At 47.0% G+C, this 24,181-nt stretch overlaps 2 protein-coding genes across 4 annotated transcripts in view; one reads left to right on the forward strand and one right to left on the reverse strand.

Annotated features, from left to right (window-relative positions):
- The first annotated feature begins 1,288 nt into the window (after window positions 1–1,288).
- IL23A (interleukin 23 subunit alpha) lies at window positions 1,289–9,805 on the forward strand. Its single transcript, XM_063121453.1, has 4 exons — window positions 1,289–1,474; window positions 5,183–5,266; window positions 6,759–6,884; window positions 9,653–9,805. The coding sequence occupies exons 1-4, from the start codon at window positions 1,289–1,291 to the stop codon at window positions 9,803–9,805; spliced, it is 549 nt and encodes a 182-aa protein (XP_062977523.1).
- Window positions 9,806–10,679: 874 nt separating this feature from the next.
- Window positions 10,680–24,181, reverse strand: part of STAT2 (signal transducer and activator of transcription 2) — a 38,465-nt gene continuing 24,963 nt past the window's right edge. For all 3 annotated transcript variants that reach the window (XM_063119834.1, XM_063119835.1, XM_063119833.1), the window contains exons 15-24: window positions 23,827–23,910; window positions 23,190–23,288; window positions 21,441–21,576; window positions 20,869–20,918; window positions 20,698–20,786; window positions 18,895–19,034; window positions 17,089–17,277; window positions 14,446–14,503; window positions 13,045–13,172; window positions 10,680–12,829 (exon numbers count right to left, since the gene is read on the reverse strand). In XM_063119834.1, coding sequence (XP_062975904.1) covers window positions 12,711–12,829; window positions 13,045–13,172; window positions 14,446–14,503; window positions 17,089–17,277; window positions 18,895–19,034; window positions 20,698–20,786; window positions 20,869–20,918; window positions 21,441–21,576; window positions 23,190–23,288; window positions 23,827–23,910 — 1,092 coding nt within the window. In that variant the 3' untranslated portion in view covers window positions 10,680–12,710. The remainder of the gene's footprint in view (window positions 12,830–13,044; window positions 13,173–14,445; window positions 14,504–17,088; window positions 17,278–18,894; window positions 19,035–20,697; window positions 20,787–20,868; window positions 20,919–21,440; window positions 21,577–23,189; window positions 23,289–23,826; window positions 23,911–24,181) is intronic.

A 24,181-nucleotide genomic window follows, 5' to 3' on the forward strand; every position in this document is an offset into this window, starting at 1 on the left:
CCTTGTTCCTTCGCGTCATTTTTAGTTTGAATTCTCTGATTCTGTGGAGCTCCGCAGGGAAAGCTTATTAAAAAAAAGAGGGGGAACAGGCATCCTTCTCTGCTGCCTCATTCTCCCCCCACCCCCCACTCCCGGTTTCTCTGTTATATGAATCTGCGGAGCTCCGCATATTAAATTTATAGTTTCCATTGTCTCTATTCCATAGCATCGTATATGTGCATGTGCGCATTTATAACTGCGCTATAAAAAAATTCAGGAAATCAATCACTGTTGCTGCTGCAGTGTGATGCTGTTTACTGAGATTTGAATCAATGAAAATTTGAGTTTACATTTAATGAGCAGCAATCCCATTGTCGTATAGATGGGGGCCAAGCTATAAGCTGGTACCCTACCCTCGACCACAGGTATTTGTGACGTATTTGTGAACAAGGTTTGCCTCCTGCCTTTACATTGTGGTCACAGAGCTCAGGGCAGCTTATGACTGCTTCAAAGCCCTTAGGCACAAGCAACTTGACGACTTGGGATTGTTATATTTCATTGTTTTGTCCATAAGCTTCTGTTGTTCAACAGTAACACATGTCTACTCAGAAGCAAGCCCCATTGAGTTTGAGGGCACTGATTCCCAAGTAAGCACGCACAGGATTGCAGCCACAGCGATGGAAAGGCAGGCTACAATTCGAAAGAGGAAAAGAAATAGCGTTGGTCGGGAGAGAAGGGCCCTCGGGATCTCCACCGGTTAGCATGAGGTCTTCTGAGTTCGCACAGAGTGTGTGTGTGCGCATGGTGGGGGCACGGAAGGGCAGCTTCCTGGTTTCCTATTCCCAGACCGTCCTCTGACATCGGTATGACATGAAGCAAGGAAAAAGCACGTTGGGTTTTTTGGTGTGTACACAGGTAGGGAGAGGAAAGGGGGATTTGTGATTTGCCCACCCTTCTTGGAGCTGCCGGTGTTCTAACACGGGGAACGATTAGGCAAATGAGCTGAGCTCTGAGGTTACCCACAACAATCCACACTGGAGAGCCCAGAGATCTGTATCACTTCTGCTTTTCCACCGGACTGAGCGATGTCACGGCGAATGGGGCCTGCTGGACTTAGTTCTGATCCCTGACATCACTGCCCTGTAGTGCCACCCCCACCTGTCAGCCCAGAGGGGAAATCCCCATTGTTTTGCCTTAGTCACCTGTGGCAGCAACATACATATAAATGAGGATCCTCATTCCTCAGCCTACCAGTCTCAAGCCAAGTCCTCCAGCACCATCCTAGGCTTCAGCTGAACCTCCTCAAGAGATGAAGAGCAACCTGAGGAAGCCCTTGGGGAGTGACCTGCTTGGCCTCCTCCTGCTGCTGGTGCTGGTGGCTGCTTCCAGGGGTGTGCCTATGCGCAGGGAAAGGGCCACTCCCTGGGAGCAGTGGAAAAGAGCTTCAACGGAGATCCTGGATGAGCTGTGGAAGTTCAGCACCGAGAGGATTGTGGTGAGTACAGACAGAATCCATCGTTTGCACTGAACAGCGTGGATGAAAAGGAACCTGGACTAGGGATAGGCGGGAACATTGTTTACATCCGCAGATCGTCCGAACGTGTCCCGTTCGTAGCCCCTGAACACAAGCAGGAGAAGACGTTCTCCAAAAATGTCGGCAAATTCCTGAACTTCTGTTCACATTTGGAAAATGCCCTTTAAAAAAAAAAAAGTGTGCGTTTTCAGGCTTAAGTCTGTAGGGGAAAGTGTGCTCCCCCCCCTTTTAAAAATGTGCATTTCCCCCACTCAAAACTTTTCCCATTTGACTTAAACTCCAAAAAGACCACAAATGGATGTGGGAAGCAAGGCGAGGTGACCTTCAAGGTGGTGTTCGCTTGTTCGCCCATCCCTAGCCTGGACCATGGAATAGGCCAGCCATGCCCAGCCTGGTACCCTTCACAGGCTTTGGACTACAACTCCCAGCACTCCGGACTATTGGCTATGCTGGCTGGGGCCAATGGGAATTGAAGTCCAAAACATCAGGAGAGAACTACATGAAGGAAGGCTGGAACAGGCAAACTGGGAACCCCTCGCCCCGCCCCCGGATCCAAGAGACTCAGGTCATCCTAGGCTTTTGGTGGGTTCACTTGTTGGAGTTGGAGCGCCTGAGCCTCCTTCACAGCAAAGTATCCTGGAAGGAAGGGCTGTAGCTCATTGGCAGAGTTCCTCCTTTGCAAGCAGGCGGGTTGTTTAAATGAGGGAGCTGCCAACTCACAGCCACATCAGGCTTCCCCCCCCGCCCCCCCCCCAAAACCTGCGCTTTTTCGCTGCGTCTTTTTTTACCGTGACTTTTTCAATTGCTCCAAAGCATCTGAGGGACGCAGCAAGTCAAAGTCACAGCGTGCTTCTGGTCTCCATTCAGAATGGGACAAAGATTTTAGGAACATCTGTGGTACCCCTGCACAACCACCATCACCCCCGCCGCTAAATCTGATTCACTTCCCCAGCATGGGGGGGGGGGGAATGAGGCTTCAGCTGAAAAGGGCCTCCGGCCGTGTAATTATCACTGCGGCTTTGCAGCAGCTATAATGCAGGATTTGGGGGGAATGGGGAGGCAATGCGGCATCAATGTAGACACAGCCCAGATTTTTATTCATTTATTTGCCTTGTACCCTGCCTTTCTACCAAAAATGGTGCTCAAGGGGGGCATTTTCTCATACAAAATAATCCATTTAATTATGAACCACTTTCAGTGATCTATATTCTTCTCAGAATCAATAAAAATAGAAGTCTGACCCAATTCAACTGGATTGTACACCACCACTTCCCCCTGCCCTCCACCAGCAACACCATAGCATGCTTTTATGAGTTTCCATTTCGATCTTGTTTCTCTTAACTTTAGAACCATGTGATGTGATGCAATTCGTTGTTGTTTTTCCATTTAATATTCTAATATTGCAGCACCATTAAGCCCTCGTCTTCACATGATTGGGGGAAAAATCCATCCTTTTACCACAGCCTAACCACTCTGATGTAGCATAATTCAAATGGGTTAAGGATAATGAATCCACATAAAGTTATCTTTAGTACAGCATTGCCCAACCTGCTGGCCTCTAGATGTGCTGAATGATGACTCTTCCCATCATCCCCAGCTGGCTGCAGGGAGTTGTAGTCCAACACATCTGGAGGGCACCAGGTTGGGGGGAGGCTCCTGTATTAGCTAAGGCTGAGGTGCTGCTAGGTGGGGTTCAGCTGGTTTTAACCTTGGCGGGGGTGGGACTGTGCTTAGCCTTGATTATATGGGCTTCTTCACACTAGAAAAATAAGGCACACTTGTGACTGGCCACTCATGGAATTTTGCGGGTCCTTTTGACAAAACAGCAACCTCCTGCACGTCTCCTGTGACTTTTTAAAAAAAAAACAAAGTGTGATATCTTGAGTCTGCTGAAATATCTCCGGATTTCCTACCATGTCCAGGGGAAGTTGCACTACAAAACACCCACTAGAGGGTGCTGTCCCATTCAAGGCTATGAGCAGCAAGAGAAGGGGAATTTTTCCATTATAGACCTCTCCAGACATGTAATGCAGCCCTATTATGATTGCGCAAGAGAAGCCGGAAGCAAAGCTCCAGAAAGGAAACATGATTTCCCCATAATCTAAAGAAACCCGTAATGTCTGGTGCTTATTTCTTTGTTTGGTTTTAACCGTTAGTGTACCTTTACTCACCCCAAGCCTGCAACCTTGAACCTTTTCAGACCCAGCCACGACTCACCTTTAACCCCCACAACCAGTCTGCAACCAAGAACCCTCTTAATTTTTTGATCCCATGCAATTATCTTTCTGCTGCTTTGAAACTGCGCTGTTGCGAATGTGGGCTCAATTGCTGCCTTTCCACTCTTTATTGCTGCACTATTTCACAGTTGTGCACTTTCAATATGGGGTACTTCAGGCTTTTTTACTTCCATGCTTAGGGGCACAGCTGCCACCATGGGGGGGAGAGGGGTGTGTGAGGGCAGATGTTTTCGTGTCTTCTCAGAAGTAACTCCTGCATTTCATTTTATGAGCATATGAGCAAGGCAGTGGGGGAGGGAAGCCTGTTGATTCAAACCTTCACAGCTACAAAGGAGCACAGATGCAGCCAGCTGGGGATGATGGGAAGAGTCATCATTCAGCACATCTAGAGGCCAGCAGGTTGGGCAATGCTGTACTAAAGATAACTTTATGTGGATTCATTATCCTTAACCCATTTGAATTATGCTACATCAAAGTGGTTAGGCTGTGGTAAAAGGATGGATTTCCCCCACAATCATGTGAAGACGAGGGCTTAATGGTACTGCAATATTAGAATATTAAATGGAAAAACAACAACGAATTGCATCACATCACATGGTTCATTCGAAGCTGCATAGGTGCACAGAGGTATCCTTTTGCTGCTACAAAGTTGAGCAGAAGAAGAAGAAATACTTTCAGAGTACCATCATTAGGCACTATTTGCTGCACATTATGTCCGTGTAACCGATCCTGTGAAGTTTTGAGGCAGGATATTCCACATTCAATCCTGCCCATGTATCGTGGTGGTTGTCATTTCACAACTGCGATGCTGCAAGTTTGGGGAGGGGGGGGATCGGCAGTGAAAGCGGTGTTGTGTAGACATCTCCCAGATGTTTTGGACTTCAACTCCCAGCATTCCTGACCATTGGCAACGCTACCAGGAGCTTCTGTGTGCTGAAGTCCGAAACATCTGGAGATCTACCGTCTGCCCAGCCCTGTACTAATGCTTCTTGTGTTCTGCTGGTGGTAGGGCAGCCTGTTCCTATTGCTAAAGCCCATTTAGTGGTTTCCAAGGCTAGGTCCAACCAGGCAACAATCCTGAGAAAGTGACAGGTTGGCAGATCTTCCACTCAACAGAACATTGTAGGAGAAAGGTTGAGCATTCTTGGATGATTGTACTGGACTTATCCACAATTTCCAGGCACTACACCAAAAGCAGCACCAGCAGGATCTGTGAAAGTGGGCAGCTGGGATGCTACAAGAGGACATCCATAGGATTTGGGTGGCTGTCGGGGAAAGGAACTGCTGGGGAGGGAGCAGAGATGAAAAAGAGAGAAGACGAGATAGGAGGTTCAGAAGGCAGGGATGGTTGAATTCTCCCCCCACATATGGCTGGGTTCCAAGTATGCTAGATGTTCACCCCCTTACACTCAGTGCCTCTGTTTTTATCTAGATCAAAGACCACCGTGTTCCATTTCCCCAGCGGATTGAATGCCAAGACAACTGTGATCCAGATTCCCTGGCCAAAAATGACACGGTAACTGTTTTGATCGAAATCAAGCAGCCATATTTCTTTATTATAACCAAAAGAACAGATGTCATTTAAATATTGCCTATTTGTAGCTGGTGTACTTTTGATTTCAGGCTTTTCGACACCAGAGCAAGGTCCAATAGCGGAAGGGCCGTAGTCACCTCGCCCCAGCGTAAAAAATCAGGATAAGTCCCTGACTTTTTTAGTATGCAGCTTTGTGGGAAAGCCCCATGGTGGCTGCAAGGTGGCTGCTGTGTCATATAACAGTCACAGCACCCACCACAGGGCTTTTAAAAGGTATAGACAGCCCCCAGGTTAAGTCTACAAAGGTCAGCAATCCATCAATAGATTTTTATTTGGTGTTGGATGTGGATGATTGGTAGTCCGACACTTCTGGTGGGAGTCAGGTTCAGAAAAGGCTGCATTAGCATAAAGGTTTGAAACTGCCTTCTGGAGAAAGCTAGGGTTCCCTAGACAGAAGCTTATCATGAGTTTGGCAATGAGGCAAATTTCCCTTAAAAATGACTTGTTCGCTACCACTGAATTCCCATGCAAAATGTTTGTTGGCGTGTTTTTAAAAGACTGTTAAGACAGAATTGCTGCACAATGCCTTCCAGCTGGTAGCCCTAGGAGCCCTCTGCCTGTAAGCACCCTGATACCGGGTTCATATGATCATGGAGGGGGAAATAAGCCATTGTGGTTTATTTTCCCTGCTGCTCATATGAACCCAGTATATGAGGGGGGATTTGCTGGGGAGATTTGCATAATTATCATTGCCGATGCAGCCCACCTTCTTATACAAACCCTGTGAGGATGGCTTTTTACATTGACCCTGTTCAGACAACCACAGTGGTTAAGCATTTTGAGCTAAACATGATGACTTAGCATGTCATGTGAACCATCCCTAACCATGGTGGCTACATAACCACAGTTTAAACATGCTCACTAACCATTAGCTGCAAAAGGATTAGCAGCCTAACTATGGCATAGCGTGTCGTCTGAACAGGCCCACTGTTAACAACCCAGACCCATCGGCTATTGTAGAGTGGCTTGTTGCCACGGCAAAACATGCCAGCAAGGGGAATTATGCAAATCCCTCCAGCATGCTGCATCGTGCAAACTGGCCCTAAGTATCCACAGCCAGGTCTCATAATAAATTTATTTATTTATAATATTTATATACTGCTCCCTGTCCAAAGATTTCAGAGTGGTGAACAAATAAAAGAATAAATACATTATAAAAAACATTTTAAAAGAACACAGGATTAGGGAACAGAGTTTCCAGACCAGAAGATGCTTTTTACAGGTAAATTTGAGTCTGGCATTGAAAAACAAACTGTGATTGCTCTTCAGTGGGATTCTCAGTAGTTCCCATCGAAGGGACTGATCAGGGCTGTATCTGCCATGTTTCCAGACCAGATCATTTACTGTGTTGTGAGACTGCCATTTAAAATGAAATAAAATAAAAGTGACAGTTGGCTCCTGCTTTCTTTCTTAGCGCTGCTTGATAAAGATCCACGAGGGACTTCAGCGTTACCGTGACATTCTCGTTCATTATACCAATGCAAGCTTAACAGCTGAGCTTCAAAATGCCTTGAATAAATCGTTGCTGCTCCTTCCAAAGGTGGGTATGTTATGTGGTGGAAGGGGTTTGGCCTGAGGGTTGCCATGATAGTAAGCATCAAGGTGTAAGGCAAAGGTGCTTTTAGGACAGACTTTGCAACTTTGCAGCTGGACAGACCAACTCTGTTGCCTTTTACAGCACACAGCCCTAAGGGCATTTACTCAGAACTGAGAAAGGAAGGACTCTCCCAGGCTACCAAGGCTGCAGCCTTCCAAGAAAGACAAAATAAGAGACCCTTTTTCTCCCCAAGAGAGAGAAGTTCCTCTTTAAGATTTTGAGAGAGATTAGTAGAACCAAGACTTCAGCCTCCTCTTATGGACAATCCCGGGCTCAGTTCAGTCAGAACACTGAAGAGTGATGAACATATGAACTTTGGTAGGATCCCGCTCTATGGAAATTAAGTTTTCAAGCCAGAGAGATGAAGAGCAGTTTAGGATGGCTGGTGAGGGTGGCTACTTATGCAGCACCAGAACAGAAGAAATGCATCAAGTGGGAGGGTACTACGGCACTCATGACCTGCATGTGAGTCCCTGGCCGACAGCTGGTTGGCCACTGTGGGAACAGAATGCTGGACTAGATGGACCCTTGGTCTGATCCAGCAGGGCTTTTCTTACGTTCATCACCAAAAAAAGAGGACAGAGGATACAGATTTGCATGAAATTTGCAAAAGCCAATTTACATGTGTAAAAGCAAATTTAGAAATAATAATTTAAATAGGAATACAATTTCATAATGGGGCAGACTGACCAGGTGACCCTTGTGTGTGCCCACTCAGCTTGCTGTCCTGTGGCTCACGGTTGATGGGCAACTTCAAGGTCCCAGGAGCTCCCCCTTTGGATGGTTCTTTTATCTTTAAGCTGGGATTGAACAGGACAGCCCTTCAGGCAGACATCACCTTAAATAGAGGACTGCCCTCTGTGAAAGAGGACACCTGGCCACACTAGATAATGGAAAGAGTTTTAGGGTGATTATATGAAAAGGAGGACAGGGCTCCTGTATCTTTAACAGTTGAATAGAAAAGGGAATTTCAGCAGGTGTCATTTGTATATATAGAGAACCTGGTGAAATTTCCTCTTCATCACAATAGATAAAGCTGCAGGAGCTATACTAGAGTGACCAGATTTAAAAGAGGGCAGGGCACCTGCAGCTTTAACAGTTGTGATGAAGAGGGAATTTCGCCAGGTTCCCAAATATACAATTGACACCTGGTGAAATTTCCTTTTCAATACAACTGTTAAAGAAACAGGAGCCCTGTCCTCCTTTTCATATGGTCACCCTAGGAGTTTGAAAGTGTCAGGGTTAAAAGACAAGATGAGGGGCAGTTAGATAATGACACACACACACCCCACACACATACATTTCCCCAGCATGGTGCAGAAACCCCTCCCACACACACACTTTACAGCAGTTCCCCCATTCGTTTTCTATTACAAGTTATCGTAAAATGAGAACCAAATAAAAGTATGGCCATCAGTCCTGCCATTCTCAAATTGACATGATCCATGCAGCCCAACTGCCAACCCCTTGCGTTTGCTTGATTCATCCGTGGTAGGCAACAGCCGGTTCTCAACTGGCATACCAGTGAAACTAACTAGTCCTACTGAATCGCAGCATTCATTTTTTGAGGGGGTTCAGGAAATGGCAACCTCAAGTAGCTGCACGGGAAAGAAGAGCTATGACGTGGAAACACCCTTGGGAAGGTGGTAGTTGGAGTAACATGCCTGTGCATCAGGCTGTGGAGGGACGGCAGGGGAGTGCCAAGAAAGCAGCAGAACATTAAGAGGTACAGACTGGATAGGTATGTAGGGAATAAGGGCCAGCATGGTGGGGCAGAGGCCAACAGCCCACTCTTCATTAGCGGCTCATTGTTGAGAACCCCCTGGAGTTGCCCCTCCTTTGCAACCTACTTGTTCACCTCCTCTCCCTCTGGATCAGACCATAGTTGTGGTGGTGAAGAGGGGCAGTAGATGCCATGGCCTACGTGCTCCCTGCCTTTCAAGCAAGTGATAGCAAGGATAAAAGAGAGCCAGAGGAGGAGCAATAGCAGCTGGTGACAATGGAGGGGAGAAGGTAGAGTCGCTCAGGGAGGGAGTCTTGTCCAATGTGAGCATGGATAATGCAGGCATGGCATGACAGAACCCAAATCCTTGGATCCAAGGAGCCACACGTTGCAACAGTGGGGTATTTGAGCTTAGTCATAGTTCCTGCAGTTCAGGTGGGTTTCGCTTCCAGACCCAGAATGAGGTTCATGAGATCACTTGGCCTCACCCACTGTCTCCATTTAGAGATACTTTAACTTCACAGATGTTTATCACATTGTAATAGAAGGCCCATTGGAAACCGTGATCTGGCTTGACCATTCATAAAATGAAGGCCATGGTGATGTAAAACACTCATTTCCCAGCATGCAAAATGGCAGGAGTGTAGGAAAAGTAACTTGCCCAAGAGCCTAATTCTATGGCAGAGACAGGTTCTGAGCTTCAAAACACAAAAGCAATCTGTGGAACCCATATGAAGATGGAGCTGGAAGGCGGCACTTTGCTTTGCAGTATGGCAACCTACCATTTAAGGACAAACCATTTTGAAAAACCTTAAGAAATAAAATGAAAATTGGGAGGGGCACGGAGTGCCAAGAGAGGTGTCCACCAGCACTCATGTTAGACCACAATGTTACAAAGTGGGATGAGTGTTCGTAAGAGAATGCGGCAAATCTAGAAATCTGTGCGAGAAGGAAGCCTATTTAACTCAGGTGCTTTTATCTTTGACAGGACGGAGGCAACACCGAAACCATCAGCCCCAACCCTGTACCATTATGGATGAAAAAAAAACTGCAGGAACTCATTCTGTGGCGTCTGCAACGCTTCGCCTCTCTGGCAGCCAGAGTCGCTTCCCATTGTGCAGCTTTAAGAGGGAATCCATAATCCCCAAAACTAGAGGGCAGCCTGTGCGTGCTCCGTTATATTTCAATTTATTTAACGTATTTATTTAATATATTTATTTAAATATGTATTTATTTAATTTATTTATGTGGCCAGATCCCTGCTGGGCACTGATATGCCAGCGGCTCGAGAATATGTAGGGACGTTATGCGCCAACTTTTAATATTGAAAGGGGGCAGGTTTGTTAAAGAACCCCACTCCTTCCATTTTCATACTGTCTTATCCATCCCCTTTTGAAGGATGATGTATGCATTAGAAATATGCATGTATTTTGCAAGATTCATAGAATCATAGAATTGTAGAGTTGGAAGGGGCCTATAAGGCTATCGAGTCCAACCCCCTGCTCATTGCAGGAATCCACCTTAAAGCATCCCTGACGGATGGTTGTTCAGCTGCCTCTTGAAGGCCTCTGGTGTGGGAGAGCCCACAACCTCCCTAGGTAACTGGTTCCATTGTTGTACTGCTCTAACTGTCAGGAAGTTTTTCCTCAAATAAAGATATTATTCTTTATGCACAAGTATCATTCCATTTGTACCATGCAAGGAATAAAACTGGGGGGTGGGGGCGGGGGGGGCGGGCGGGCAGGGCCTCCCAGCTTAGGACATGAGCTGTTACAGTGTGCCCAGTTTTCCTCGAGTTTGTTTTTCACTGGTGGTGTCCCTGGTTGGGGCTCCATTTCTGAATTTTATTGTACAGAAAACAGTATTTCATCTGCAGTGCAGCTTGGGAACGTGTTAACTGTGGGTGGGTGAGGGTGGGGGAAGGGTTTTAATTGCTGATTTGTTAAGGAAAAACTGGTAATGGCATTTGCAAAAATGAAAATAATCACAGAATGAAAATGCCACTCTAGACAGGCTGGTGCTGCAACTGCATTTTATTACAACCCACCATCACAAATCACACCTAAAGAAATGTGGGAAGACAACTCAAGAAATGTTGGACTGCAACAAATGATGACATCATCTGGATGCTCTGTAAAAAAAAAAGGAAAAAAAGGGGGAGATAGAAAATCCCAGAAATGTTTAAAGCTTAAAAACAAACAAAAGACCCTATGCCAAACCTAAAAGAAAGGGGAAAAAAGGGCTAGTTTGGATGCAACCGCTACCTATTCTTGCATTTACCAAGACATTTGGCTTGCACTCTCAACTTCTCAAAATTTCAGTGCAGCTTGAGTGTTAGTTTCCCATAAACATTCAGGAGACATAAATGGTATTTTGCACTACCAGGTTATTCACAAACATACAGGCTGAGCAAGCAGGCATCACATAGGCAAGAAATAGTAGCCCTTTTCTAGGAGTCAACAACGACAGTCAACCCCGTAATCTGGAATTGAATTCTGGGAGACCAACTTCTATCCAAGGTGCTTCCAGAGGGAGGGCTCTCAGCGTGACCAACGGGAAGGCCTTGTACAGCGTTTTCCATCTTTTTTCCCTTCATTAATTTTCCCACGGTAAGGAAAAAGACAGAAGCAGCCATGGAAGGGTTACAACAAGAAGAGGACGATGACGTCGGGAGGCCTCCTTACTAAAATCCTCTGGGTGAGGCAGGATGTGGTGCCATAAAAGGCTTGCTGTAAGCACCCCAAAATACACCTGTGGTATTCCTCTCTCAAAACCCAACAAAGACTTGCTGATGTTTCCCCTATCTGAGCCAGTAAGCCAGAGTGAGAGACTAGCCCCTGCTAATCCTGCCGGAACATCCCCTCGTCCGCCCAACCCCGATTCTCTGATAGAACGGGACCTGCCCGTTTTAAACCTTTTCTGCTGCCCTCCTTGGCTTTATAGTGCAGCAGGGCAGACCTTTTTTCCCCTCTGCAAATCCCTCAGTTGCAAACAGAGAGCTGCTTCCGTTTTGGGGCTCCTTTCTTCTCTTCCCGTCATCTCATATGTGGGAGACCGGGGGGGGGGGGGGGGGGAAGCAGCAGCTTTAGCCCAAACTGAACTCACTCCAGGAAAGAAAATCTGGAGTGGATTTCTGTAGATGGAAAGATTGTTTATGGAAGAGCTGCTGCACTGGTGAAAACGGGCTCCTGCTCAGGCACCAATGAAGCCCTTTTGAAGGGAGAGTGCAAAGAACAAAGCCTGCCTAAGGTGAGGGAGTATTACAGGGGAAACCAGTTTTTGAACAGTTCTGGGCAGGAGTTTAAAAAAAAAAGAGAGTCGGGGTGGTTTTGGGGTGATGTGGGGGGAGGAAGTAAAAGATTGGGTTCTCATGGTGTACAAACTACTTGCAGGGAAGTTGGGGGGCAGTACTTTGTAAAAGAAAGGTGCATGAAGGGGGTGAGGTGGACAGAAGGGAGCTTTGCTGCCATCTCTCCTGTAAGGCGCATGCCAGCAGGGGAATTCCCACTGTCATCTCCAATCTCAGATCAGGGGATGTCTTCCGAAGGAATTCCTCCAAGGGCGGAGCTTGGAGCCTCAGCCCCGCCCCTTAGAGGAACCGCAAGAAGATGTGCAGGCCGGATTGGGGTGCTCCATGGGCTAGAGTCTCTGCACCCCTGGTGGGCGCTCTTCACTTTCAGGAGCACTTCTAACATACTTCCGCTGGCAAGTAGAAATGATCCCTGGTTGCCCAGCCCACAGTCTCATCTGGTTGACTCCAGCTCTTTCGTATTCTCATTTTGCACCTGAAACCCAGTTATAGTCTGGCTGTACCGATACAGACGTGGAGTCAACGGCACCTTTCCAGCCTATCGCCCCACTCGGCCATTCAGAGCAACTGGAGTCTCAAATTTCCCCACTACTTCAGCATCCTCCTGGAGTGGATGAATGTTGGGGCATGAGGAAGGACATTAGCAGTTCGCTGGGAAGAGGGCTGCAGGTTTAGGCAGAAATTATCATGCTCATCATCCCTGCTTGTGCTATCCAAAGAGAGCAGAGAAGGGAGCCTAACACTGGAAATCTTCTTCAAAAACTTTTAGTTCTGGTATGTCGGTTACCGAAAATAGCTCAGAATAGTTTGGCTGTTCCAGGTTCTGATCTTCAACTGGTGTTGGAAGGAAAGGATCTGAAAAAAACAGAAGGGAAACAGCATCAGCTGGGAACTGAAGAGGGAAAAATGGAAGAGCTATAGGGAACTGGGGCTGGGGAGAGCCACAACGGAAACCAGAAGCATTGCAACTGTATCCCCAGAGGAAACTGCGTGTCCCAAGACAGGTTGCCACCACACTTCTGGGACAATGGAGATTCCACCCTCAAGAGCGCCTCAGATCCACCACTCACCTTGCCAGTCCTTTAGAAGGGCTTTAATTTCATGCTCTATTTCATCAATGTCTTCGTCAATGGGCAAGAGCACGTCATCTAAAGGATGTATTCCATTCACCTCTACAGCTTCAGCTTCTCCTGGTTGCCTAGATGGACGTGAGCGATGAGCCAGTGCAATGGAGGGAAATGGAAGCAGAGACATGATTGGTTGGGACACAAGTCTGGGAGGTAATTTACACTAGAGCCTGTCTTGTTTGGGAGGCACTGCTGTGCCAGTATTTTTTCAAAACACAATGGGGGTACACAGTGATGAATACAGCACAGTATCAACTGTGTTTATAATATGATCGAGTGCAGAACAAATAGGAAGAATCTGTACAGCAATGTGAGGTTTATCATTTGTATTTATAGCATGTGGACTTATAAACCACAGTGGAGTGACGCAGCATTAATGGGACAAATGGAAATTTCAGTGCCTTTTTTTTTTTTTAGTCTGCTTCACTGCTGCACAGGGATGGAGATTTTAAAATAAAGCATGTGGGTATTCATGGCTGTGCAGTTGTGTAGGTCTGCAATGACAATAGCCATACACACAAAATCCTGTAGATTTCCTGCTTGCAAATGCCATAAATACCAATAAACTGCCCCTCTTCTTTCAAAGCGTTGCAAGTCCCAGCCCACTTTTATCCCCCTTTCCAATAGGCTAGGAAAAGTATTGGAAGAACAAAACGGAAATCGAGAAATGAAAAGAAGAGCAGCAAGGTTGGAGAGAACCCCCAACACACACACACACAAAATTTGCTTAATATAAACAATTTATACACATGTACACATACAGTATATGGTGTGGATTTTTTTTAAAGAAAGTGTATATATATATATATAATATATATTCTCAAATATATTAAATTTTACTGCAGGATTGATAAGACTCCACTCTATCCAGATTTGGAAACAACCCTAAAACTTGGAATTAATCCTAACCTAGACCCCACAACAGAAGGGTCATGAGATCCAGAGCATCACTGGCAGAAGGGGGTTAATGCTAGATGACTTTCCTGTCTCCTCTTCGCCCCTAGGTAGCCTCTCCACAGAGTGAGGGGACCCTCTTGAATAGAGTGGGCTTGGCACAGTGCATCGAGCAGTGGCGGAGGGAAGAAACTGCTGAATATTGGGTGGAGGTACATTCCGCCAGGGTCTCTGGATACACATCAAGGCTCGTGTAGAAGGCCTTTAAGCCTAGAGGATGAAGTGAGGGTTCACAGCTCATGATGCAACCCCAAACGCCCAGAAATAGGCACCAAGAGATGGGATCGAACCGGGCAAGTGGATTCAGGCTAGTCCAAAAAGAACCCGGAGCAGAACCGTGGCAATTAGGTACCCGAGGAAGCCGAGAAGGGACAAGATGGTGTTGCTTACCTAGAGGAGACTCGAATCAGCCGGCGGTTCAGATATTTCCTCTTTTCCATCAGGTCCCCTGGGGGAGAGAATAGAACAGGATTGTGTAGGGTGGATGGTCAGAAGCAGCCCCAGCCCTCGTCCAAGAACACACTGTGCTCAGTTCGTTATCAGCAACGCTCAGCCGATTCTGTGTTAAAGTCTGCTCAAACATGACCCAAATCCCATACTGAGAAGTGTACTGAAAATCGGTGGGCTTGGATCTGTTGACGTGAAGTTTTGCTGTCATTTATTTCGGTGCTTTGGGGGAAAGTCACTCGATTCCCACAATTAGTCATTGTGTGGCTGTTTAAAAGTAAACAACTTCTGCGTGGAAGCTGCCTTTGTGGCATTTTTTAAAGCCCTTTGCCCCTTCCTGCCACAGTCCCAATCAGGCCCCTCTACGACTGCTACTTTCATGAGGAGCAAAGATCCCAGCATTGCCAACGGGAGCTTTTCTCACACAAACAACAACCGTGGGATAGCGGGTGGACAGGGCAACCTGGACGGGGTCTGAGGAAAGGGCAAAGGGTCGAATTCCCTCAGCTCCTCCCTCCGTCACGATCCAGATCAAATCCACACCCACCCTCCCCACAGCTGCTATCCACTTTTTAAATATAAGGTGCTGGATATTTCCTTTAAGGTGTTACATAGTCAAGGTCCCAGGTCCCTCAAGGAGTGCCTCCCCACCCCCAAGTCCCAGTCCGCCACTTAAAGTCCTCAGAGGGTCATCTGCTGAGGCTGCCTAGTGTGACGTTGAAAACAAAATCAGGGGGGGGGGAAAGCATCCAATGAAGTGAAAAGAAGGGAGAAACGAATTCTCAGGATGCTGAACTTTTTATTTGTAGGTTGTAAAGCCCGACGCGTTTCGGCCTGTACCTTTTCAAGGCCTTCTTCAGGGGCCTGTAAACATTTTAAATACATACTATCAAACGTGGTAGGAACAACAGTTAAGAAAAATAGATTCTTATTATAAAATTAGATTGACATATTGCCACAGGGGCCTGTGTACATATGTAAATTGTTTGAAACATTTTTCAAATTTATAAGAGGACAAAGTGCTCTGTATACGATATTTTATTACATTCGTACAAAACATTTCTTATCAAAAGAATATATATATCTGATTGTTAATAGCGACTGAAAAGATTGGCCTTTAAAGCCAATTTACGTATGTACACAGGGCACAATTCAAAGTGCTGGTTATGACCTATAAAGCTCTATATGGTTCGGGTCCAGGTTATTTGAAAGAACGTATTCTCTCTTATAAGCCTGCCCGTGCTTTGAGATCTTCTGGAGAGGCCCTTCTTTCAGTCCCACCATCTTCACAGGCACGCTTGGTGGGAACATGGCAGAGGGCCTTCTCGGTGGCTGCTCCGGTGCTCTGGAACTCTCTTCCTGGGGAAGCTAGGCTGGCTCCCTCCTTGATGGGCTTTCGGAAGCAGGCTAAAACTTTTTTGTTCAAGCAGGCCTTTGGAGAATAATCCAGCCCTCCATCTATGTTAATGTTTTATAATTTTGTTGTGTATTTTTTAATTGTTTATGGTTTTGTTTCCCTCCCCCCCCCCCCAATGTATATTTTAAACTTTGTAAGGCCGCCTTGAGGCCCAGCATTGGGCAAAAGGCGGGATACAAATAAATATAATAATAATAATAATAATAATAATAATAATAATAATAATAATAATAATCCCTGGAACAGCTTTGCACTTTGTGGGGAGGGATTTCATGTTTTGAATGAATGCATCGACGGATAAATGAATAAACCTTCATGCAGCACTTCTAAAAATATATTTAGAAAAAAGGCAGACACCCTACCTGAAGCACCAGGGGCGAGAGGGAAGGGAAATTGCAAGACTAATAGCTTTGATTTGCTGTCATACATGCTTATCGTTTCAGTTGCAAAGCTGGGAGCCCAAAGTCAGAGCTAAAGAATTTGCTCTGAGCTCCTATTTTGTGTGTTTTCACCCTGAGATTAGATTGCTCTGTAAAGCACCATGACATTGGTGGTATTATATAAGGAAAACACAGCCATTACTTTCATCACCATAGCAGTTGTAAAGACTACAACAGTTATTCTAAATCTCCCATCATAGGGCAATGAAATTCTCCGGACTCTGAATTCCGCACACAGAGAGTGCAGAAGTGTGCAATAGAACCATAGAATAGTAGAGTTGGAAGGTGCCTATAAGGCCATTGTGTCCAACCCCCTGCTCAATGCAGGAATCCACCTTAAAGCAAACTTGGCAGATGGTTGTCCAGCTGTCTTTTGAATGCCTCTAGTGTGGGAGAACCCACGACCTCCCTAGGTAACTGGTTCCATTTTCATACTGCTCTAACAGTCAGGAAGTTTTTCCTGATGTCCAGCAGGAACTTCAGGAAATACATATAGCAGGGGTGGGCAGGAGGTAGATCTCCAGATGTTTTGGACTTCAATTCCCAGAAGGCCCTACCAGCATGGCCAATGGTCAGGAATGCCAGGAGTTGGAAGTCCAAAACACCTACTTCCTGCCCATCCTTGACATACAGGCCCTGCCTACATGAAAAGGCAGCACACCTGAGTGCCCCGGATCTCAGGGCACAAGCAGGACCACGAAGGAGAAGCTGGCAGGCAGCAAGTGATACCTTCCCGGCGTTCTCTGTAGTAAGGCTCAAATGCTTCATCCCGGGGAGTGTCAGGATACAGGTACTTGAGGGGATTCTCAGGGATGTCCTCCTCAGCCAGGAGTTGATAGTCATGGATGATGTCGGGCAGCGCTAAGGACTGGAGCTCCACCCTGGTGTAGGGCTGGACGGAACTGAACTTGGCAGAGCCTGTGGAGTTTACAAACACATCGATGGCCATAAGATAAAGATGGTTGTAATGCCCTTGAAGACTTAAAACTAAGTTAGTTGACTGCCTATGTCAGATACATGGAATAAGTTCAGAAAACTGACCTGGACTGAGGGTGTATAACCAATTCATTTTAGGAAACCCTGGCTCGTTTCACACATTATTTTGTTTTTGTTAATAATTATCAGTTTGCGTGAACAACACGCTAACCACTGATGGTTTAGTTTTTGGAACTACCCATGATGGGTTAGCATATTGTCATCCCCCCATGGTGGTTTATTTCCCCCAAATAAGCCACTCTGAGAACCCACAGTCCGCAGTAAGGGTTATTTCACCTATGGTGGCTTAGTGTGTCGTCTGTTGCACAGTGTGGGTTATGGAGATCGCCTACAGAGCTGCTCAGCAAGAGTGGCCAAAAATGTTGCCGCCGCTCTTCTCCTCTCAAGCAATCTCTATTCCCACCATAAAAGAAGCTAGGATCCCTACCCAGCTGGTGGGAGGACTAAAGGAGGAGTAGGGTCAAGGAGGATGAAATAACTACTCTGAGTAGCTTGAATGCCTGATCATATGATGGGAGCACAGTAGGTTGTTTGCATAACCACCTCTCCAGCTTAGCTTGCCAGCCACCATGCGTTAGCATGACATGTGAACGCAGCCACTCCCTTTCGATGGACATTTATCAGGGCAGTTTACAAAAAGTAAAAAAATGTAAGGAAGCGTTAGCTAAATAATACATTTAAAAAACACAAGCCAGACAAAAGCAGCAGTAAAAATCTTTGACTGGACACTCAGGAAAACAAAGGAAGACTTTGCCTTGTACTGGGAAGACGTTAGGCAAAAAAACTCCCCTGGGGAGAGAGTTCCACAGATGGGGGCCACAACAGAGAAGTCCCTCTCCCCAGTTACCACTCGCCTGTGTTCAGATGGGAGGGGTACCCACAGGAGGGCCTCTGCAGGCCATCTTACTGCGTTGGCCAGTTAATACGAAAGGTGGTGATTTTTCAGGCACGAGTCCCAAGCCACGTTGGTGTTTGAAAGGCAAGCACCAGCACTTCAAGTTGGGTTTAGAAATGGACTGGTAGAAGCCAGTCCAGCTCTTTTAAGCACAGGCAAGACAGGATCCCAAAGTGTGGTCCCCGTTAGCATCCTAGTAGCAGCATTCTGTTTGCAGGTAGTCTTTAAATGCAACCCCCACATTCTTTGTTTTCTCTGCACTTGCTGACTGGGAACAGAATGTGTGGAATCAGGTCCACTGAAAAGCGTCGTATCTGAGGCCACATGAGATAATATGCAACAGGGGTGGACAACTTGTGGCTCTCCAGATGCTTGGACTTGCAACTCCCATCATCCCCCACCACTGGTTACGTTGCAGACCAAAACATCCAGAGGGCCACAAGTTGCCCACCACGATCCACAGGCTCAATCAGCCGCCGATGGCACATGAAAGTGGTCACGATGTTGGAAATCCCTGGAGATGCCACGCATGGGGAAACCATCCCTTGATTTCACAGGCAAAAGCAACATGTCCTGTGTTCCCCAAAGCATCAGGCAAGAGTACAGGAAAGTAAGGCAGGACAGATGGAATGTCAGGAACTCACCTCCGTCGTCAAAATCCACCCAGGTACAGGTGATGCCACCATGTGAGATACTCTCACTGAAACGAAGCAAGAAGGTGCCTGGCTTCTTCGTCTTCAGCAAACGTTTCTCACGTTTGCGGCTGACAAATCCCATGATGAGACTAAGGTGAAATTCGGGGAAATTATCAGGAAAAGCCATACTTTACCCTTGCTCTGCCTTAATTCCTTCCTGACATCTCTAGCCTAGTTTCTTTCCGCCAGTACCTTCCTGGTCCACATCCACAGGGCCACTAGGTAGAAGATTAAAAACACCAGGGCCCCACCCCCCCAGCTCACGTCCTGCCCTCTGCATCTCTCGGTAAGGCCTGGGGCAACAGGGTCCAGGTGAACTGCAGCATGCCACCACCAGGTGCCCAAAACCCTGGGAAGGACCATAGTTCAGTGGCAGAGCAGCTGCTTTGTACGTGGAAGGTCCCAGGTTCAATCCCCCGGTATGACTGGGAAAAACTCCTGCCTGAAACTCTGGACAGCCATTGCTGCCAGTCAGTGTTGGCAGTACTGGACTAGAAGGACCAATTGGTCTGACTCAGTATAAAGCAGCTTCTGATGTACCTATGAATGACCCGTCTTCCTTACATGAAAAAGTGCTGTGCCTTACCTTGCCGTTGTAACCGCCAGCACCAACTCACTACCAGGCGCATAGCCCAGCCAACTCCAGAACTTGACAGGATAACTGCCAGTCATGCTAAAAAGAGTCATTTCCTGCTGAGGTCAAAGGATTGGTAATTTTCCCTGTCCAGAAGCATCATTTCCTGTCCAAAGCATCGTCGCTTCTGGAACATAGGAAGCTGCCGAATACAGAGTCAGGTGGTATATAGTGAGCCAGATGGTTGGTCTATTTAGAACAGGGATGGGGAGAAAGTAGATCTCCAGATATTTAGGGTTTCAACCCCTGACCATTAGCCAGGGGCTTCTGGGAGTTGAAGTCCCAAAAAACTGGAAACCTATGTTCTGCTCACCCTGATCTAGACTAGTATTCTCTTTACACTGCAATGGCTCCCCAAGGTTTTAGCTAGCCTGGCATGGAGATGTTGGGGACTGACCCTGAGACCATTTGAATCCAAAGCATGCGCTCTACCCCTGAGCGATGGTCCCTCCCACAACAGGTGGCCTGTCTGGGGTAGAGATCTGGGGTTCCCTCCCACTGCCAGTGACCCCCTCCCCCCACTTGCAAATATAAGGGGCTATTTTTTGCTCATAAAGGAGGAAAGGTACCTGTCATCTAGGGCAGGGAGAGGCAACCGGGTGCCCTCCAGATGCTTTGGTCTACGTAACCCATGACCATCAGCCAGACCATTAGCCAAAACAACTGGAAAGCACCAGGTTGCCTACTCCTGATCTAGGATTTGCAATCTCTCCTTGTGAACACGCACAAAGCCCCAGAAATGTTTGGTTTTTTAAAAACTCTATTTTCAAAGAATATCACAAAACTCAGGTCGTTGTTCAGACAAGCAATAGAGGTGGGCGACCATCCCGCTAAAGAAGCAGCGTTCACACGGCACATAGTTTGGTAATTGCCATGGAATAGCTTCCCCCAAACTGGTGCCCTACAGATGTTTTGGATTGCAACTCCCAGCATACCTGACCATTGGCTGGGGCTGATGTGAATCAAAGTCCAAAACTTCTAGATGGCACAAGGCTGGGGAAGGCTGCCCTGAAAGGTAGGCTTGGGTCTAGGACTTCTCGAGATCTTGCTAAGAAAAGGCGCTAAGGTTTCCTCTTCCCCTTCCTTTTTTTACCACGTTTTCCCTTCCCGCTTCTTACTCATTCTGCCAGAGTTTCAGCAGGTAGTCCTGGATGAGAAGCAAGATCCCGTCAATCCAGGTCCAGAAGGAGAAGCTGGAAGGGGTATCCTGTGGGAAAAGCAGAGAGGAAACATTAACAGGGAAGCTGCACCATGGCCAGCAGCCACCAGTTTGCTGGAGAGCCACGTACCTTAGAGAACTGGGCCCAGGTTATGGGGCTCTGCAACGTTACCATTGATCCTGCATTGGGAAGAAAAGGCAAGGAGTGGGTCACACAAATTGCTTTGACAAGGCTGGGGGGCAGGGGGCAGCTTGACCCTCCTTTTGCCTCCTCACTCCAATAGATTAGAACTGGGACGTGGACACAGGGATGGGGAAATCTGTCAATTTCAGTTTCTTTCCTCGTCTCATTTTTCCAATCTTAAGTTTGGCTTGTCTCGAACTTTCAGAACTTCTCTAGCCTGAAGTCTGGTTTGTCCCAACCTTTTTTTATTTTGCAAAGCATTTTCCTAACGTCATACATTTTTTAAAAGTTACTTTCCCTAACGTATGTATTTCATACATCTCTTTTGATGAGAGAGCCCTGTTGCAAAATTCAGAGAAGTGCGAATCTTAGAATCATAGAATAGTAGAGTTGGAAGGGGCCTATAAGGCCATTGAATCCAACTCCCTGCTCAATGCGGGAATCCACCTTGAAAGGTAACTGGAGTTTTGGTTCGTGCAGCGGCTTGAAAGTGAACATTTAGGTGCTTTTCACGTTACCACAGAGTTTCTCCCCCAGCATCATGAGCTGTTCAGCATTGAGGCCTCGCTCGGTGGCATCTGAGAACTGCCAGCTCAGCACAGTCGACAGCTGGGCCCAGGTGGCAGGAGGCGGCATGGAGAAGAACTGCTGGTTCTGGGGGGAGGAGGAAGAGCAGCAGTGAGATTCAGAGGTGCAGATGTTGAGCCATTCTAGGGGAGAGGAGGGTCGGCCCAGGCAGGGCAGGCGTCACAAGGAGAGCTGGGATGCGAAGAACCTTTAGGCACACACACCCACACACCCAGTCCATTGGAGGGACGATGTCAGGAGTTATAAAATCCCCACATGGAAAGCACTTTCATGGGGAGACAGTCATAGATCTAGCTCAGTGCAAGACTGGTGTTTGCGCATGCTTGTGCAATGCTGCGCATAGGGTTGGATCCAGGCGGAGTCATACTTAGAGTAGGCACATTGAAACCAACGGGAGGCAAGTTAGATTACCTTAAGTACTGCTGGAATCAATGGGTTAATACTACATATGGTGCCTGGATTCAACCCACACACTCCTATCTAAAAGGAGCAGAGTCAGAAAACAAAGGGGGATGCAGAGAAAGTGGCAAGATGAGCCTGGGGGGCGGGGGGGTGGGAGCAGAAGGCTCCCATAGTGACTGGGAGGAGCAAGACCCCCTTCACCTTCCTCCCATCCATCCTCCGTGATCTGATACTCTTGGGGAACTCCAGGTGAGGAACCACCCCCGGCCTTGCATTGGTCAATCGATGGTAGGTTTTCAGCCTCATTCAAGATCATTGCCAGCCACTGGGAACAAGATATAGACTACTGTCTATGTCAGCAACAAAGGGAGCAGCCACTCCCTCTGGGTTTTGTCCCTGGAATCCTTGGAGGCACACTGGGGGTGGGGTTAGTCTGCCTTCCTTTGAACTGGGCAGCATATCAACACTGCTGTGCAAGCCCCTTCTGTGTTAGAAATTCTGTGGGAAGCAACTCCTAGTTTTGCAGGCACAAGCAAAGACCAACTCTCCACTGGAGATTTATTCAAGGGATATTTTAACCCCAATTCCCAGGAAATCTCCAGAAATATACTCTAGAAATCTTGTTGGAACACTTCAATGCATCAGTGAACAATAATCACTCAGCAGAGACATCCTATCACAGAAACGCCAGCTTTCAGCTCCGTCAGTTCAATTCAAGCAGGCAAAAGGCCTCCTGGAGTTAATTTTCACCACCTTTCAGCCTTCCCCAAGTCGGTGCTCTCCAGATGTTTTGGCCTGCAACTCTTATCAGCCCCAATCAGCATGGCCAATGCTCAGGAATGCTGGGGGTTGTGGTCCAAAACATCTGGAGGGCACCACATTGGGGAAAGCTGTTTTAAATGATGCCAAGGAACTGAGTAGGCAAGCTTCTGAGGAGAACGTTCCAGAGGTGAGTTGCCACCAGAGAAGTTTCCAGTACTAATCATCACTTGTCAAATCACTGTGATGGTGGCAGCACCCTAAAGCAGAGCATTTTCATATTACATTTGGGTGCCAGAGTTTGGGTGGTGGGGTGGATAAGAGAAGGAGTTCTTTCTAATAACCAAGAACAAGTTGTTTTTGTAAGGAGAAATCAGAGCCCAAAATAAAAAGAGGAAAAGTATATCCAGCTAAGGTGGCAAGAAAACAAGAACAACCATTTTGTGGAGAAAGTGCGTGCAATCTGGCCAGGAGTCACGGCCAGCCTGCAGAAGGGCATCTGGCTGTCTGTTTCTTACCATCGGGTCTGGGCTGAGCATGATGAACCACAAGATGGAAGCCCAGGCACTGGACATCTGGTTGTTGTTAGAGATAATCACCACTGGCAAGGTGGATGTCTAGCACAAAGAGATCACAGAGATTAAGAGAGCAGGAATCTATGCCCACCCCAAACCATAAAGGTCCAAGTTAAAAGAACCATGGACCTATATGCCAGATCATGTTCTTTCACTGGCCCAGTCTTCACACCCTGAGGCAGTAAAACAAGAAGTGCAGGCACATTTATACTGAATCTCTGTCATTCCCTCTCTCCCAGTGCTGTTTCGCTCTTCTGTAGTAAAGGAAGTACTCTACTCCTCAAGGCAATGACAGCAAATGTTGTAAGTTATCTTCCACTGGCCAGGAATGTGGCCACATCCCTATCTTCCCTATCTTATGAAATCGCTGTGTTCCTAGCTTAAGGGAACACCATTTTGTCAGAGTCGCCTTGCCTCGTGACAACCCCGAGCGGGCTCCTTGTTATGCCACAGCTAGTCAGAAACCATCCCCTCCACCAGGGGGATCTAGCGGGTCAGTATCCAGGCCACCTAGCCAAGGAAATGCCTGCTCCCGGGTTCACATCCAATCCTTCTGCTGTGGTCAGTGAGTTCACCATACCTGCAGCTGGCACTTGAGACCATGGTAGAAAAAGTCCAGGGTGAAAGTGATGATGTGCAGCTCCTCTGGTACAGATAACACTGCCTGCGGGAAAGAGAGAAAGAATGAAGGGACACAGGCGAATGGGGGCACACAGCCCGTGACTTCCCATTGTGAGTACTACTGTGACGTTATTACACTACTCTGCTATTATATGCCGTATTCTTTTTATCGGACTGTCTCATCAGATTGTCCTAGGTTGGAGCTGCAGTTGTGTTACAGCTTTTGTTTTATGTTGGGATTCATTGCTTTTATGACCGTTACCCTGTTTTATGACTGCAGCGGTTTTAGGATGTGAATTTTATTGTTGTGAGCT

Source organism: Elgaria multicarinata, chromosome 3 (assembly GCF_023053635.1).
Source record: "Elgaria multicarinata webbii isolate HBS135686 ecotype San Diego chromosome 3, rElgMul1.1.pri, whole genome shotgun sequence".
Taxonomy (NCBI): Eukaryota; Metazoa; Chordata; class Lepidosauria; order Squamata; family Anguidae; genus Elgaria; species Elgaria multicarinata.